Raw genomic sequence first — 16,905 nt, forward strand, 5'->3', positions numbered from 1 at the left:
CCTGCTCATCTCCCCCTTAATATTTTCAGGTTATCATCATCCCTGAATTTCTACCTAAGTCAAAGTTCTGTGTTTAAATTCAGCGTTGAATCTGTTTGCTAGGAAACTAGTTGTCAGTTACTGGCAGTGATACCATGCAGTGCCTCTTAGACGTGGCTCAGACTTCACCAGGATCCTGCTGATCTGCTCCCTTCCTGGTCACGAAGCTCCAGAGCAACAGGACAGAGCACAAGACCAAGGTCAACAAGCACACAGGTAAGCACGATGTCCCAGAGTGTACACGCATGCTGGGTTAGATGGGCACAACCAGGCAGACCCAGATATGTCTGCGGCCAACTTCACGAAGAGCAGATGGGGACAGCCTTGCTCCCAAAGGATGGCCAGACACCTGCAGAGCAGCATAGGTGAGCAGCAACACTGAAAATGTGTCCAGCTCACCTCCAAAGACACCAAGCTGCAGGGAAGGCCTCCGTGGAGAGCAGAAGCACGCTGCAGTGGAACTCCATATCCTGCCTCCAGCTCACCTTCACCCAACCTTTCCTGTAAACGCTGTTTCGCCCACACAATCTGACTTCCACTTGCTTATTTTGTATGAGACACAACATCTTTCCCCACGCATTTCCATCTCCATCTCCTGCCTCACCATAGCGTGCAGGGTTTGGCTTAGACAATCTGTTTATGAAAGTCACCAAGATGGTCATCACATAGCACAAAGGACTTTTCCATGCTTTCATAACTCTCTTAAGATCGTTTTGGATAAGTTTCCCTCATCTCATATAGCTAGGCTATATGCAGGCTGGAAACGAACTTAAAGACAGGGAGCTGTTGGAGAGGGTGCAGAGGAGGGACACAAAGATGATCAGAGGGCTGCAACACCTTGAATACAAAGACAGGCTGAGGGAGCTGGGCTTGTTCAGCCTGGAGAAGAGAAGCTGCGGGGTGACCTCAGTGCAGCCTGCAGTACCTAAAGGGAGCCTACAGACAGGAGGGGAGTCAGCTCTTGGAAAGGGGAGATAACAGCAGGACAAGGGGAATGGTTTGAAGTTGGGGGAGGGCAGATTTCAGTTGGCTGTCAGGGGGAAGTTGTTTGCTGTGAGAGTGGTGAGGTGCTGGAACAGCTGCCCAGAGAGGCTGTGGATCCCCGTCCATCCCTGGAGGTGTTCAAGGCCAGGTTGGATGGGGCCCTGGGCAGCCTGGGCTGCTGTGAAATGTGGCCCTGCATGGCACAGGGGGGTTGGAGCTTCATCATCCTTGAGGTTCCTTCCAACGCGGGCCATTCTGCGATTCTGTGAACTGAGTTCCCCTGTGATCCTTTAGACTCAGACCAGTGCTGCTCAGGGTCAGCAGGCCAAAGAACCAGTTGTTCTTTGATATTTCTCAACAAACTCAAGCGGAGTGGAAGGGCTGCCTTGCCAGAAGGCTACACCCAAGCACCTGGCAGCATATGGAAAAGCCTAACCACAACCTAACCACAGAGAAACATCCGTTCCTTCCTCTCCCCACCCTCTTGCAAACAAAAAACCATCATTATTTTCAGTTTCAGAGCTCAAGGCAAATGTCATTTGGTATTCTTCAGAGGAGTGTCTGCTGAGAAGTTGCTGCCTTCAAGGGGAAATCTGTTGCTCAAGTCTGTACAGCATGCCAGAGTCATTCTCCTCCTGTCCCACTAATGATGAAGGAGAAAGGGGTTAACACATCAGCTTAAGTGGAAAGGAGGGAAGCTGAGGAGATCTTCCATGGCCTGTAGCACGCATGAGATTTCCAGAATTCTTGAGCCAGCTTCACGCATTTCATGCTGGATTTCAGGAGACTCCATGCTTCATCAGCAAGGACAGAGCCCTCCAGTCATAGAATCACAGAACACCCCCAGTACGAAGGGACACCAAAGGATCCCCGGCCCCACACGGCACCCCCAGCCCCGCTTCCCAGCGGTGTCCCAGCACTCCCTCTGACAGCTGGGGGCCGTGCCCCCCTCTGGGAAACTGTGCCGTGCCCACCGCCCTCTGGGGCACAGCCTCGCCCTCACCCCCCGGCCCCCCGCTGCCGCAGCTCGGTGCCGTCCCTCAGCCCCTCGCTGTCACAGAGCAGAGCAGAGCTCAGCGCTGCCCTCCGCTCCCTGTGAGGAGCTGCAGCCGCCATCAGTCCTCCCCTCAGCCTGCTCTGCTCTGGGCCCAGCGGCCCGAGGGCTCTCAGCCGCCCCTCGCACCCCTTGTCCTACAGGCCCACACCAGCCCAGCCCTGGTTTGAGCCGAACTCCCAGCACCATCCTCCTGACATAGGTGTGCTAGGAGAGCGCAACATTAATTGCTGTATGCACCCAACGAGCAGGTTAATTAGTTGATAATCAACATAACCCAGTCCCATAACAGCCCTTAAAAATCATCTCCTCTCCTCTGGCAGTTTGCTGCTGCCAGGTCTCAGCTCTATACAGGAAAGGTGGCCATCTCACCACTTTCTCCAGCTGCCTGTTTCCGAGTACAGGGCAGCACATGGGGTGACAAACCCTGTTCAGGCTGGATAGATTTTAACATCTGCACAAATCTGGAGCACTGAGTAACAGAGGCACAGGGCACAGCTGAGCACACACGTCAGGCAGGCAGGTAAACCATGGCAGTGCAGCCCAGCCATCCCCTACATTCAGCCAAGCTTCACATCATCACTAACCCAACTGTGCCTGAGCTCATCCCACCCACCTCCTCCAATATCTTACTGACTCATGCAGAACACAGCCCCAGCAGCCTGTTCATACCTCCCAAAATACACTGAGAGCCTACATGTACAACAGAGCCAGGGTGCAGCACACCCAAACCCCAGCTGTCCACAGCTCAACCAAACCAGGGCTTACAAAGCCCAAGACTGATGTAAATACTTCCCCAAAATGAGAAAATTTCGCCACCTTCCCAAAATAGAAGGGGAGATGTTGGAAATCTCCTCACCACAAATATATTCCAGGTCTCGGAGTGAGGTTAGAAAACATAAACAAGTACGCAAGAGCCTTTGTGCAGAAAGGAATAAAGGACTCATTTAAGAATGCTTATGAGCAATTGCTAGTCCTTCCCATGGAGGGCATCGCTGCCATCAGATCTTCCCAGCAGCCACTGATTCACATCCTCAGAAAGCACCGTTTGGGCAATAAACCACTAACTGCCTTTTTTTTTTTCCCCAAACAAAAAAACCAAACACACAATAACCTTCCAGGGCAGGAAGCAGGCTGCTGACAGGCACTTCCCACGCACTCTCCGGGCAGTAACTCCACCAAAGCAGTGAGGGAAGGCTCCATCAGCCACGTGTGACGTTCCAGAGCCAGGTACAAGAAGGACAGCACACAGCACGAGCTGCAGCAGCTCCTGCACCACAGCTGCGGGCTGTGTGGAGATCAGCTCCACACTTGGTCTGCACCTCCTCCCTCAGACCTACACGAGCCACCCATCTGCATGGTAAGCCCACCCTTCTCTGCTTGACCACCTGCCTAGGATGCTGCAGAGCAACCTGCCTGGGAACAGCTGCTCTACCTTTGGTTTAAAAGCGGTCAGAGTAAGCATTCTATGTCATTATTAGATTGTAAACAGCTTTTGCAGAGTTAATCTTCATTATAACTCCCTCAGACAGGCTGGTAAACCCTTAGCAAGCACACTGCTGTGGCCAGAGTCGTATAAATATCCAGACACACACAGATACCAGCCTGGGGATTAAATTCACCTCTGGATTGTTTTTTTCCCCTCCAAGGAAGACTTGGCAAGAAGGGAAAGCCTGCCTCGTTATTTCAGGAGTTATGTGCTACAGACTTACAGAGGTGAGAAATCACAGCCTTCCCGCTGCAGAAGCTGGCACAGGATTTTCCACAAATAAACCTTCTCAGCATGTTTTTCTGCAAGAGAAGCCAAGCTACCACACCATCAGTGCTCAGCCCTGCCTAACAGGCAGGCACAAATTCTTTATATTCCTGATTAAATTCCTGGGTTCATTTTTCTTTTTCTTTTGTGATAGCAGAGGTTGTTGGGGTTTTTTGAGCAGATTTCAGAGCAAATGTACATCTTCCCAGGGCAGCCCTGCACACACTGCGAACAGATGGCTGGTGTAGCAGCCCACATTATAAGTGATGGAGCACCAGCCTCCAGCCTGCTAACGCACAGAGACTCAAGATGTAATAAACCCACCCATGATTAGGTTTTCTTCTCTCTAAGCAGAACAGCGCTGTCTCTCTCTCTCTCTCTATCTCTCATTTGTGTTTTCCAGAGATTCCTTTCGCCACAAAGCCCTGTCAGGTCCAGAAAGGTCAATTTTGGGGCAAAATTGAAGGCCAAGCAGTCTGAGGAACACAGCGCTTCAAACTCAACATATACATCCCAGGCCTCCCAGAGCAGAGCTCTGCACTGCAGAAAGCAGCTGGAGGTAAAGGTCTTCCTCATTTCACTCTGAAATGGAACATCCCACCTGGCAGAGTGCCATGCAGAGCTCCATGCATCCCAGCCCATCCCAGGGAAGGAGCACAGCAGCATTCACGTCACCTGCACTCCTCAGGGCACAACCCCACCTTATCAATAAGCTCCCTTTGTGGGCCTCATTCTGAAGAAGAGGACAGGCTGACATCTGAGGACCAGATAGATATCTGCAGATTAATATTCTGCAGATCCCAGTGGAAAGACAGCTTTAAAACACCCTTTTGCCTCTCCGTTTTGGCAGACAGACAAACATTAATTCCTCATCTCATGCCTTGCCTGCCAAAGTCGTATTAGGGCTTGCACACATGAACAGAGCTCCTTCACCCCAGGCACAGTCACAATTAATAAATTATGTTAGCAGCAGCAACAGGCATATCCGCCCATGGGAGATGCTGCTCTACCCTGCCTGCGATCCTTCAGGTCACCACAGTTTATGACCAATTCGACTTGTATGCCTATCTCTCTTCTGCTCTCTGCTACATCTCTGCATCTCTACATCATGCTCTGCAGACATGTAGTCAGGAGCTGATCAAAGGGAAAATAACTGCAAAACCAATCCACCAAGTGGCTTTTAACTCATTTACCTACACAAGCACTAAGGAAGGAGCCTGAAGTAGCACTGAGCTGCAAGAAGCCACCTCATAGGTTTGTGCTTATGCTTGTGCCATTCCTGCAGCTGGGCTTACCCTTTTAGCAAGAACAGCAGTTGAAGGGTGAGAAAAAGCAGGCTTATGGAAGAACACCCGTTGCTGAGTTGTTTCCATATGCTTGCTTACCATTTTAGGTGGTGAATCTGTACAGATTAAGGCTGTGGCCAGGCTTTTTTAGTCAACGTGCTCTTAAAAAAACACCACCCAATTCTGATATGAAAAGCATTTTTGAAGACCGTTCATAAAAGAGCATTTGATTTCATGCAAGTACCAGCCTGTAGTGACCCAAGATGTCCCTGTGCACTGCCAACACACGTTCTCATATTCACATGGGGATGCTTGGGAGCTGCAGCACAGGCCATGGGGCTTTTTAGTGAGGCTCTGGACTCTCTTCAACCAGCCAGCCTGGGAAGCCTGTGCTTTGGAGCAGAACAAGCTCAAGCCTGGCTCTGCATTACAGCTACTGAGCTGCAAGGCAAGGACCATGCCCTCAAAAAATCAGCAACCCAGAAGATCCCAGCACTGCTGGCAGCTGAGCAACCAAGACCCCCAGATCCCAACACACTGCTTCTGTTCACCATCGCTTCTCAGCTCCCCACTCTGCTTCCAGATGGGATTTCCATCCAAAGCCACTTCTGGCAAGCTCTCTTCTATCTGCAGTCAAGCCTCCCTCCCTGCTGCAAACAGCTTCACAGACCAGCTCATTTCTCTTGATTATTTAAATAGAGGCTTCCTGGCTTTTCTCTCGCTGCCCACTGCAATAATGTGCATCTACAAGACTATAATGAAAAAAAAATATATATAAGCTCCGGCCTGGCAGGAAATGCCAAGATGCATTTTTCAGTCTTTCAGCTCCAGAAATCACCAAATTCTCTTCTTGTCTCTCAGCACATCATTTCAGGCACCTTGTTCTACATGCATAAGGTTTTATACCAATAGAGAACTTCTTAAACAACCCATTTCAGTCCTTGCTGCTCATCCACTGATACTCCATAGGTAACAGTCAAAGACAACCACTGAAAGACTATTTCAACCCTATCTTCATATTTAGCATAGACTGATGCAAAATGTGATGTTGCCAAGACTTACAGCTTCAGTTCTCCTTTTTTATTACAAAGACTCTGCTTGTTCAATCCCTCCCCTTTGGAAGCTGATGAAGAAAGAGATCAGAAGAACAATATTTCCAGTATATAGGCTGCTCTCCATCTTCTCAAAGAAAGGAGTCACAAAAGGTTTAAAACCACTTCCCTGTACACAGTTTAGGCACCACGCTAACAATTAACCACTACTTTCTTTGCAAATCTTGGCCAAGCTGCCCCTACCCCTCCAGGTCCCAACGGCAGGGTGAGATGAAGCAGTGAGATCCAACTCCTCCCAAACATGGCTGCACCATTGGTGCTGCTCCAGCTTCAAGCTCCTGTGCAGATGAGACCTGGGACCACCAAGAAGAGCCCCCGCCCTGGGGACAGACATGGAGGGAGGCCGGCTGTGCTAGCTCAGGCCATTAGTCATCACAAACTAGAGGTCTGGGAAGACTCAGACCTCTGAACCATTTAATCCAGTGAGAATCAGTGTCATTCACAGCCTTAGCTGGAACATGTCCACATTGAGGACACGGGTCCTGTTTTAACACCAACCTCCCGCACCACTGCTAATTTTAGTTTCGTTACTTAAGGCATGTGCGTGGCCAGAGGGAGCGTGGGGCAGACACCAGCTCATGAAAGGATGAGCACGAGCAAAATGCCCCACCACAACAACTGCTGGGTCACAAGTGCATCACAGCTACTTCAGCTACTGGGTATCGAGTGCCAGGAACAGACAAGGCTTTGGGCCCATTTACCTGAGGTCTGTCACAGCAGTACAGTACAGAGCAGAACAGTAAGTGGGCAAAAATATATACATATTTTTACACGCTGTAGTTCCTGCACGCGGATAATTACGTTATCACAGAAAGACCCTTACAACAACTACCTAAAGAAGTATTGACCACACATCAGCCCTGGGCTACTCCTCTGTGGGGAAGGAGCCCACCCCCAGCAAGATGGCTCTGCTCCAGCAGCACTGCCCTCACCATGGACACCCAGCTTACAGGAATCCACTGCCCCAGATCTTCCAAGGAGGGCAAAGCCCACAAGGTGAGCTGTGCTGGCCACCCATCGCTCTGCGATGCCCATCCGTCTGAGGAAGCAGTGGGGCACTTCCATCAGCGCGGCTCCTCTGCGCCAGGCCTGGCACCTGCATCAGAGCAGCTCTTCCCTTTCAAATGTTAAAGTTGTTTACTGAAAGGATTAGGAGGGAGGAGGTGGTCAACTAGGAGGAAGCAGAGGGGAAACCATGCGCAATTGCCCTGACATCTTGTTGGCACAGCCTATGGGAACAACCCATGGAGGCTGAAGGGAGGCCTCGTGGCAGCCCACAGAGCCCCTCCCAGGGCGCGGAGGGCAGCACAGAGCTCTGCTCTCCGTGACAGTGACAAGGCCTGAGGGACAACACGGAGCTGTGGCAGGGGAGGGTCGGCTGGGGTTAGGGAAAAGAGGGCTCTCCAACACAGGCTGTGGGTGGTGCTGTGCAGCCAGGAGCGGGACTCGGGGATCCTAGGGGGTGTCTATGAATTTGGGATTTTTTTTATGACTCTATCGCCCCAACTCATATATAGGTGGAGAGGTCATGCAAATGCCCATAACCTGTCAGCATCAGAGCCCAGGGCTTCATTCTCAGCCCACAGAGAAGATTTAAAGCCTAATCAGCTGCCCCATACAACCCCAGTGTGACCACAAACCAGGCTAACAATTTGAGAGACGTACAGAGGCTTTGTGCTGACTTCCCACCACAGAGCAATTGGCACCAGCAGCATGGCAGGGCAAAGATCTCCTCTCTGCAAGAGTCTGAAGTTAGTTCTGGGCTATATCCTCATTCAAAACGCTGCCTCAGGATGCAGCCCACAAAGCACTGCTGCAGCAGCAGAAAGCTAAGCCAAGATGCTTCAGCTCTGCAGTACGGTCAGCTGTTCGGAAAATAGAAGTCAGTTCTGCTATTTTACTACATTTTCTCTCATTTCAAGTAAATAGGGTCTTAAGAGCCAGACACGTCAACACAAAACCCAGAGAGGGATTTCTATATCACTGTGGAGAAGAACAATTTACGTGCTTGACACAGCAGAGTAACACCACCAAATAAGAACTAACGAGCAAGGCTGTCCCAGCTAAACAGTGTGATTTAGGCAACATTAGAGCTGCCCTTAAAGCAAGACAAAGCATTAATTGGTTTGTGCTCATTTTGCCTTTGCAGCAACAAGTTCAGCTGAGGACATTCTGTGGTGGGAGCAGGTCATGAAGCCAGCTGGGCAAGCAGGCACCAGCATGACTGGCCAGAACTGCTGGGAGGGCTGTGCCCAACTGCCTGACCAGAGCCTCTGAGCAACGGGGAATTGGCCTCCAGACTGCAGGGGCTCCATCAGATACTGGGCCAGCTCATTAACTGAGCACTGCTTCTGCACTTACATCAGCTTATTGCCCAAGACAGGGAGAAAGCTTTGCAAACAAACACACGATGGATTTGATGCATTAGCTGAATTCAGCTGTTAAAGGATGAGAGAGGAATGTGTTTTGGGAAGGATGACCCAGGAATTACACTGTCCTCCAAAGGATGCAGAATCTAGGAGGTGGGATTACATCTGAGCAGTCTTACACGGTCTCGTTACTCACCACATATCAGCCTGTCTTATCTGCATGGTTTCTTTAACCTGAATCATCCTCAGTGGACAAACAAGCCCTGCCCAAAGGCAGCTCTAGCACTGCTGCAGAAGGACCAGCTGTAGTGCAGGTGTGTCAGAAGGCATCCAAAACACCGGGCCCTGATGTCATCATTCCCTGAGCTGTACAGATCCAATCTCTGCTTTGAGGAGACAGTATTCACTGCTCCAAGAAAAGGAAGGAGATATCCAGTCAACCCAGGGAACTGGTAATGAGGGTACTGGGAGAAAAAAGAAAGGGAAAATGAAAGGAAAAGAAAGAAGAAACAATTCTGCTTCGTAACAGCCAGTACCTTCTGGCCAATGAACCGTGGCTGAAGCAATGAAGCTTGGTATTTCCCGAAGCACACACAAATAAAGGTGTTTAAAAAGGCTCCGCAGCCCTGTTGTGGATCACTTACCATAGCCCCAGGGACCACACTTTGGGCACTACTGACTTTAGGGACAAAGGAGTGCAGATCTTACAGGAAAAAAAAGTTGTTAGAACTTATTGCAAAAGGAAATTTTGCTCAAGAAACAGCTCCTCAAGAATTCAAGAGTTAAAAGGAAACCAATAAAAAGCACAAACACAAGAGAAGCACAAAGCTAATTCCAGCAAGACTTTACTGGTTCTATAAATGCATTAATGAAGGCAAACAAAGTGTAGCTCTGTTAATCAGCAGGAAGGAGAACAGAGAACATAACAAGACGCCCTACTCAAAGCCTTCTTTGCTTTGTACTTAAGCACTCAAGGATGACTTTCATAAGCACTGATCTCTTAAACCTTTAAATCTTTATTTTCCAATCTGTTCTTTGCTTGGGTCCCTTGCTGAAAGTGCTTTCTTAAAGGTTAACTGCGGAGGGATGTTTGTTACTCCTCAATCCGTCTCTGCAAGATAAAGGGGACAAATTTGTCACCATGGCTTTGAGGAAGTAGAACCACACATCCTGCTGAGGAAAGCACGGGCACACGATGCTCAGACAGGCTGCTCATGTTCATCTCATTGTTTTATCACTGACCCTTATGAATCCCTATTTATGACCACAGCAGCTCGTCTTCAGATCTCATTGAAAAGCATGTAGCAAGTCATCTGCCAAAAGAATAGAAAACACGAGGGAAGCAGCACCTCCAAGATCTCACAACATGCAGAACTGCACCCTATGGCTGTTAAGGATAACTCTCCTCACTCCAGCAAGGAAAAAGGGCTGGGGAAAGATGCCAGCATTTGGGATTTAGAGCTTTGACTGAGGTGCTGCCAACAGGCAGAGGGATGACTCAGCCTTCCAGAAACAGAAGTGGTGAAGGAAAAAGGACAGCACAAAAGATAATCAGATGCATGCCTGAGTCACTAAGAAGATAAGGATGGAGAAAAACAGAAGAGCAATGGAAAGGGTGAGATCAATTAAAAATAAATAAGGTCTTCTTTTGAGATCCTCTAACAAAGAGTAGAAGCAGGAGAGGAGTTGAAGAGAGCAAGTGATGTTTTCTTCATTATTAATTCCTCCTGGAACAGGAGATAAGCCAGCAGAACAGGGATAGGGAGAAGCCAGGAAACACCTCAGGAACCGCGGGTCTGTGTTTTGCCCTTACTATGAAGTCCAGCATGCCAGAAAAGCAACCAGGAACCAGACACGGGATGGCCCACCCACAGCACCATGAGATCTGCTGCCGCACAAGGAGGAGACAACACTACTCCCCAGATCCGCTGCTGCTCACCATGCCCGTTGCAGTAGTAGATCCATTTCTCCCTGTTCTGCGTGGGGGTGGTGGATTTTTTCATAATAGCTTTCTCCACAATGGCACTGGGATCTTGCCTCGGTCCCTTCTTCAGAGTCCGTGAGCTCTTCCTGACGCTGCAGACAACGATGACCACCAGGACCAGCAGCAGGAAGAGGACGATCATCCAGGGCAAGTGTTCATTGATATCGAAGTGCTGGTGGACGCTGGGCGGCCCTCTGCGGGGCGGCCTGTAGGGGATGCTGGACTTCTCACCCCCGGCCATCTCCTGCGCCGGCTGCTTGCCCGCTGCTTGGCTGGTGTGCTTGTGCCGGTAGCTCTGTGCCTGGCCAGCGGTGCCGGCGCTGGAGAGGCCCCCAGGGGCACCAACCGTGCCGTTGGCCGAGGTGTCGCTGTAGTCAACTACTGGCTCTGCCGTGCCATTGGACACACGCGGCACCGGAGAGGAGGTGAGATCAAAAACTGAAGAGTTCAGACCTGCAAGAGAAAAGGAGTGGTCAGCGTTGCAGCACTAAAGGTGACAGAGCACCGTGTCTTGGCCCAGACCCTCTTTGGATGCTGGCTTGTAGGCCACAGCCCCACGTGAGACAACGAGAAAGGGAAGAGGCAAAATTAAAGTTCAGCTCTATAACAGACAGCTACGTTACAGAGTCGGGTTCAACATCCAGTTGCCCCTTGCTGGTTAACACCAGCGGCAGCTCTCTCACAAAACTGAGTGATGCTCTTAATCACTTTGTGTTTGATCCTAATTCAGTATTTCTTGGAAGATCTGCAGCTTCGAGGGAGCTGGCTTTCCTTTCCTAGCTTATGAACATTACCTTTAATCGTGGAAAATCTGGTATTTGGGCTAGAAACACACAAGAATGCAGAGCCTTATAGTATCTCTATCTGGGTGCTTCAACTCCTAAACAGGTTTCTGAAGGGACAGAAATGACCCAAACGCCGAGAGCCTCTTTCCCACCTTTATGGAGCTTTCTTACCAACAAGCAGCTCCCACATCCCAGCCAGTCTGATGAGAAGGGTTGCTGCAGCAAAAACAAGAGCCTACCCTGGAAACTCAGCTTTTAAAAATTATGTTTCATCCCAGCTGAGCCAGAGCGTGGGTGTAGCCATCTGTAATGTGATTTTTGTCTCTGACTCGGTTACCCAAAACACTCTGACCAGTATACAAACAGGGAAACCACTAACTTTTATCTAATTGTCTACAGTCGATATCAAAGTTCAGGGAACCCTCCCTTCCTCTCCCAGTGACGCACCAACATCAAACTGAGCTCTGAGTCCTAACAAATGGGAAGTAATGGTACCTACCACTGTCAGCACTTCCTCAGGTGTAAAGGGCATCAAAAGTTGCATTTTGTTGTTAAAATGCAAAATTTCAGACACCGTAAGATGTGCTGAGCACCACCTCAAGAAGAGCCCTACAGCACCTCCACAGTCAGCTATGGCTACAGCAGCTCTGCTGAACACAGCAGCATGCAGCCCTCGGGGTCTCTGGGTGGTCACCTATCTGTGTGCAGATAAGATGAAGACTACAGTGATCTGTCATTTCTGACTAAGTGAGAGAATGTGGAATTCAAGTCAGTTTGTCCCATCAGTGATAAAAAATGGAAGTCTCAGTGGAGAAAGAAAAACAGTTAATAAGCACAGCCCAGTGCCCTGTTCTGGCAACAGCTCCCATTCAAGCCAATACAGTGGCACAATGCAGGGTAAAAGGAACCAGGGAAAGCACAGGCACAAAAGCAACAAACCCACCAGGAAACCAGTCTGGCGGAGAGAAGCTTTCCTCTCCTTGCTGGGGTTTCTCTGCTGCACTTGCTCTCCGCTCACGTTTGCCACAAACACAAAGACTTGTGCCGGCACAACACACAGATGGGAAAAGCAGCTGGGAACACACTGTCCTTTTAATCCAAAGAGCAGGACAGCCAGAAGTCCAGTCGTCAGCAAAGTCTCAGGGAAAACGTTATTAAACGTAGTTTAACACAAGCAATGGTAACCTGATGTTCTCCACAGCTGCGTTCTGGCCAAAAAGCAAAAGCACCACCCACACTACGGATCAGGTTGCCCTTCGACAGCCTAAAAACAACCGAAGCAGGAATGCAACCTGTGAGCAAAAACACGGCTGTGCTTCATCGGGGACATTACCTTTGGGAAGGTAAGCGGTGGGTGGAGCTTCGTAGGTCTCTCCATCCGCTTCTGCATTTGATGAAGTCAAAGACGTGTTTGGAAGAGATGCCGGAGAGCCACAGACGTTGTCGCTTTCTTTCGTCCCCGGCTTTACGACCACCATGTTTTTCCCAAAGCAGTCAGTGTAGGTTTTGCACTTCATCACACTAGAAGGCACATCAGAAAAAGTACCCCGAGGGCAGGGCTTGCACCTCACGTCTTCTGTCTCGGTTCCTTTCTTGCGGACGCCCCAGCCGACCGGGCACACCGTGTAAGGGACGCAGGTATCGTTAATCTGAAACGTACCCGACAGGCAAGTGCACTCACGGTCGGTCAAGGCAGTGCAATGAGTTTTCTCAATCATTGGCAGTTCACAGGGTTTTCTGCATGGGTGGCACCGCTCTATGCCGTTCTCGTGCTTAGTAAAGGTCCCATCTGGACAAGGGCTGCACTCTCGTAAGGTACTCTTCGTGCAGTGCTTGGACACGTAGGTTCCCGCGGGGCATTTGTCGCAGATCAGCTCCTGGTTGGTGGCACGGTCGAGGTGGAGGTACTTGCCAGCAGGGAGGCTCACGGTGTTCTGCTCCGAGGTCAGCTTGGGCTGAGCGTCAGCGCTGCCAAGGAACACGAGCAGCTGAAAGACAGATGTAAAACAACGGTCAAAGCAGCACGCGCCCGGAGCCCTCTGCCAGATACCTCTGGCACCCCGTGTGGGTGGACATCCCAGGGCTGGGAGACTGCAGAGGAGGTCCTGCACCACCTCAGGGTGGGATGATGGAGCGCGTTCTGGCTGCTCCACCAGCACCAGGTGGCATACCAGAGATGGCTACCAGGGCATTACAAGTCAGCTACAATTCCTTAAATCTGATACCACCCTTCTTGGCAAGACTATGCCCCATTTACACTGCAGGCTGCCAGGGCAGCAAGTGCTGCTATCTGTGTCTCAGCGTACAGCCCGCTCAGACCAGCTCTGCATTTCAAGGCTGAGAGGTCCCAGCAGGAGCCAAGAAAGCAGCACCCATGCAGGTGGCAGCGCTGACCCATGAAACCGTTTTCCTCTGAGCGTTAAGCAGCACTTGTTCAAACATCTGCCTTTTTAAATAGCACAAGACAGGTTGAAACCTGGGCTGGCACATGACTTCTCAGCCCTCCTACCCTGGCACAACCCACATACCTCTGTGTGAGCAGCACAGTTCTCCAGGGCTCTGCTTCAAGCCTCCACCTTGACCACAGAATGTTTTGGGTTGGAAGGGACCTCAAAGCTCACCCAGTTCCATCCCCTGCTGTGGGGTCAGGCAGCAGCTCAGGATGGGTGGAACCACCAGCCTGGCCAGGAGCACCTCCAGGGATAGGCATCCACATCTTCCCTGGGCAGCCTGTGCCGGGGCTTCACCACTTGAAGCCAGCCTTAATCGCAACAGGAAAGGAAAAAGTGACACTATTCTTAAGCTCTTGTAGGGGCTCTGCTGTAACTTAGTTCCTCATTACGTCAAATACAGGTAAAAGGTTTCAAGTTTTAGACGCCAGCTGGGCTCACCAATGACTACATCCAGCCCCACAGTTTGATTCCCTCAGCCCTGTGTGCTGACACCAACAGGCTGCTCCATCCCCAAGGGACGCAGCAGGACCTCTGCTTCTTCCAGAAGACCTCTGCACTGCAGACACAGCATCAGCTATGCCCGCAGAAGCAACGCACAGAGAACAAAAGGCAGCTCCAGAGCAGCTGCCCCAGCCTTACTCAGCACACAAAGCAGCTGGAGATGCATTTCTAAGCAGCAGCGGGCTGAGTTCAGAGGGAAGGAGGAACGTTACCTTGGATTTCCAAAGGTGATTTCTTACCCTGAAGGCATGCAGACCACGGACCCTAATGCTTTTCAGTGGAACGGCCACGGACATAAATCACCTTGCTGTGCTGCACAGGACCTTGCTTTTGCTCCGCTACATTCCCTGGGCTATCAGCCAGCAGGAATACATCAAACAAGAGCCTCCACCAACATGACTCTGCAGAACACATCGCAGCAGAGCTGCACCGCGTCATTTTTGGTGCAGTCTCTCCCTTCCTGGAAAACACACCGTCCGGCAGCGCCGTTCTGTCCCACCTGCTAAATAATGTATGGCCGTACAAAACACTTCAGGTCTGTGTTATTTTCCTGAAGCAGCAATCACAGAGGCGGCAGCAGAAACAGGCCTGCAGGAGCTGACAAGGAGCCCGCAGTGGCCAGGCCAATTACGGCACGTCAAATTAAAACAAAGAGCGCGGCTGCCGTGGCAGACAGGCACTGCCGGCTCACACCATGCCTCCCCCCGCCTCCCCAAGATGCGATTGCACAAAGCACTACAGAAACCTGCCACCCTGAGCTCCCTGACGCAACGCCGAATTAGCAAACCAGATGCAACAGGATCCAGCTCGCAGGGCTCGCTGCTGCCCTGTGCGGGGGCACGAGCCCACGCCATCACCCCGTGCCGGGCCGGCAGCTTTGGGGCACGGGCATCTCCACACCTACCGACAGCATCGCCACAGCAGGGAAGGCTCAGCAGCACAGAGCAACTGTGCAGCTTTGATGCAGATCGGTGCTTCTGCTCCCTAAAAATAACCACTGCTGAGATCTGGAGCTGGCACTGCTTGTGGCTCTGAGAGCAGGAGGAGGACATGTACAGCAGGAGGATGTCTGCTGGCCACAGCCACCGTCCTCACCGACTGCTCCTGGGGATGATGTGTGCAGCTTCAGAGGCAGAAGCACCAGGATAAAGAAGGAAGCCCTACCTACCGCCAGACTCTGGTTCAATACTCCAGTACCAGAGAAAGAGCACAGAGTAACACAGCTCACAGTGCAGCTCTTCATGCACAGGAGGCTCCGAACGCCCAACCTGAAGGCTCCCAGGTCCTGCACACCTCAGCTCCCACATCGCCGCCCATCTGCCCCAACCCATCCAACACCTGAAGGACTCACACGGGAGAGGCAGCTGGGAAGCAGCCAGCAGCTGATGCAGGCACGACCCACCTTACAACCAGGAGCTGGATGAGTCAGTCCTAACGCTCACCGTCACGCAGCACCGCTATCATCCCATTCTGTGACTGCACATTGCATCCACGCATCCCACAAATCCAACGAGCAACGTGAAGTCAATAGTTTGTACCGACCCAAGTGCAAGGACACGGGATGCTGCAGGCTGCCCAGAGCTGGGCTGCCCCAACCCTGCAGGTACCCGAGGCCACGGATGGGCCCTGGGCCTGAGCTGCGGGGTGGCACTGGAGGACCATCATCATCAGCTGCTCACTGATCACCCCGGGAACCATTTCTGAGGGAAAACAGTGAGGATCTGGAGCAGCTGAAGCACTGCTGCCCATGGGCACGGGTCGGGGCTGCACAGCCTGCGTCTCCGCAAGGAGGGGAAGCCACACCAAACAAGGAGCAGTGCCAGCGAGCACGGTCCCAGGTTTGATGGCAACTCAGAGACACCAGGAGCCCATCTCCTGCCGAAAGGAGCACGTTACTGACTCCAAGAAAGTTGGTCGTGCTGAGGGTCTCGACGAAGAGCCGTTTCTTCATTAAAAGCAACACTTATTTCTGCCGGCCTGGGGTTAACGAAGGTGTCAGCGTGCCACATCAGCAGCCAGGCTGCTCCCGGAGGGCAGCGCTCCTGCAGCACTGCAGCTCCCGGCGCTGCCCAACGCCCCACGCCGTGCCGCTCGGCGCGCACCAGCGGTCCCAGCGATGGGGACGGCATCCCCGCGGGGCACCCACGGCCACGCCGAGTTCTGCTCTGCGCCCGGAGCGGTGACGCCGTTCCCCCGGGGGAAGTGAAGGAAGGCTTTGGGCTCTTGCTTCTCCAAATTCCTGCAGAGCCGCGACTGCAGGAGCCAACGCGCTGCCGGTTACACAACCCCGCCGCACCGCTGCAGTGCCGATAGCAGACCCCTCCCCAGCAGGACCCCCAGCACAATGGGATCCTGCCTTCAAGCGCTGATCCTGGAGATGAACCCCCGGATAACACCGCGTGGGGAGGGGGGAGGGAGGGAAGGCAAAAAATAAAACAGCATTAAATAAAGGAAACGGGAGTCTGGGCGCATCCCTGAAAGCAGCCACGGAAGGAGATGCGGCCCCGCAGGGACACGGCGCGAGCCCCGTGAAAACCTCAGCCCCAACCGACACCGACACCGACCCCAATCCCGACCCGCCG

The 16,905-nt window shown here is 51.8% G+C and overlaps 1 protein-coding gene across 1 annotated transcript in view; it reads right to left on the reverse strand.

The window, feature by feature from the left end:
• Positions 1 to 16,452, reverse strand: part of TNFRSF21 (TNF receptor superfamily member 21) — a 31,642-nt gene extending 15,190 nt beyond the window's left edge. Inside the window, exons 1-4 of the mRNA XM_010708187.2 lie at positions 16,224 to 16,452; positions 15,920 to 16,023; positions 12,703 to 13,549; positions 10,540 to 11,037 (exon numbers count right to left, since the gene is read on the reverse strand). Coding sequence (XP_010706489.1) covers positions 10,540 to 11,037; positions 12,703 to 13,549; positions 15,920 to 16,023; positions 16,224 to 16,452 — 1,678 coding nt within the window. The remainder of the gene's footprint in view (positions 1 to 10,539; positions 11,038 to 12,702; positions 13,550 to 15,919; positions 16,024 to 16,223) is intronic.
• Between the last annotated feature and the right edge of the window lie 453 nt (positions 16,453 to 16,905).

The sequence above is a fragment of the Meleagris gallopavo genome, chromosome 2 (assembly GCF_000146605.3).
Source record: "Meleagris gallopavo isolate NT-WF06-2002-E0010 breed Aviagen turkey brand Nicholas breeding stock chromosome 2, Turkey_5.1, whole genome shotgun sequence".
Classification (NCBI taxonomy): domain Eukaryota; kingdom Metazoa; phylum Chordata; class Aves; order Galliformes; family Phasianidae; genus Meleagris; species Meleagris gallopavo.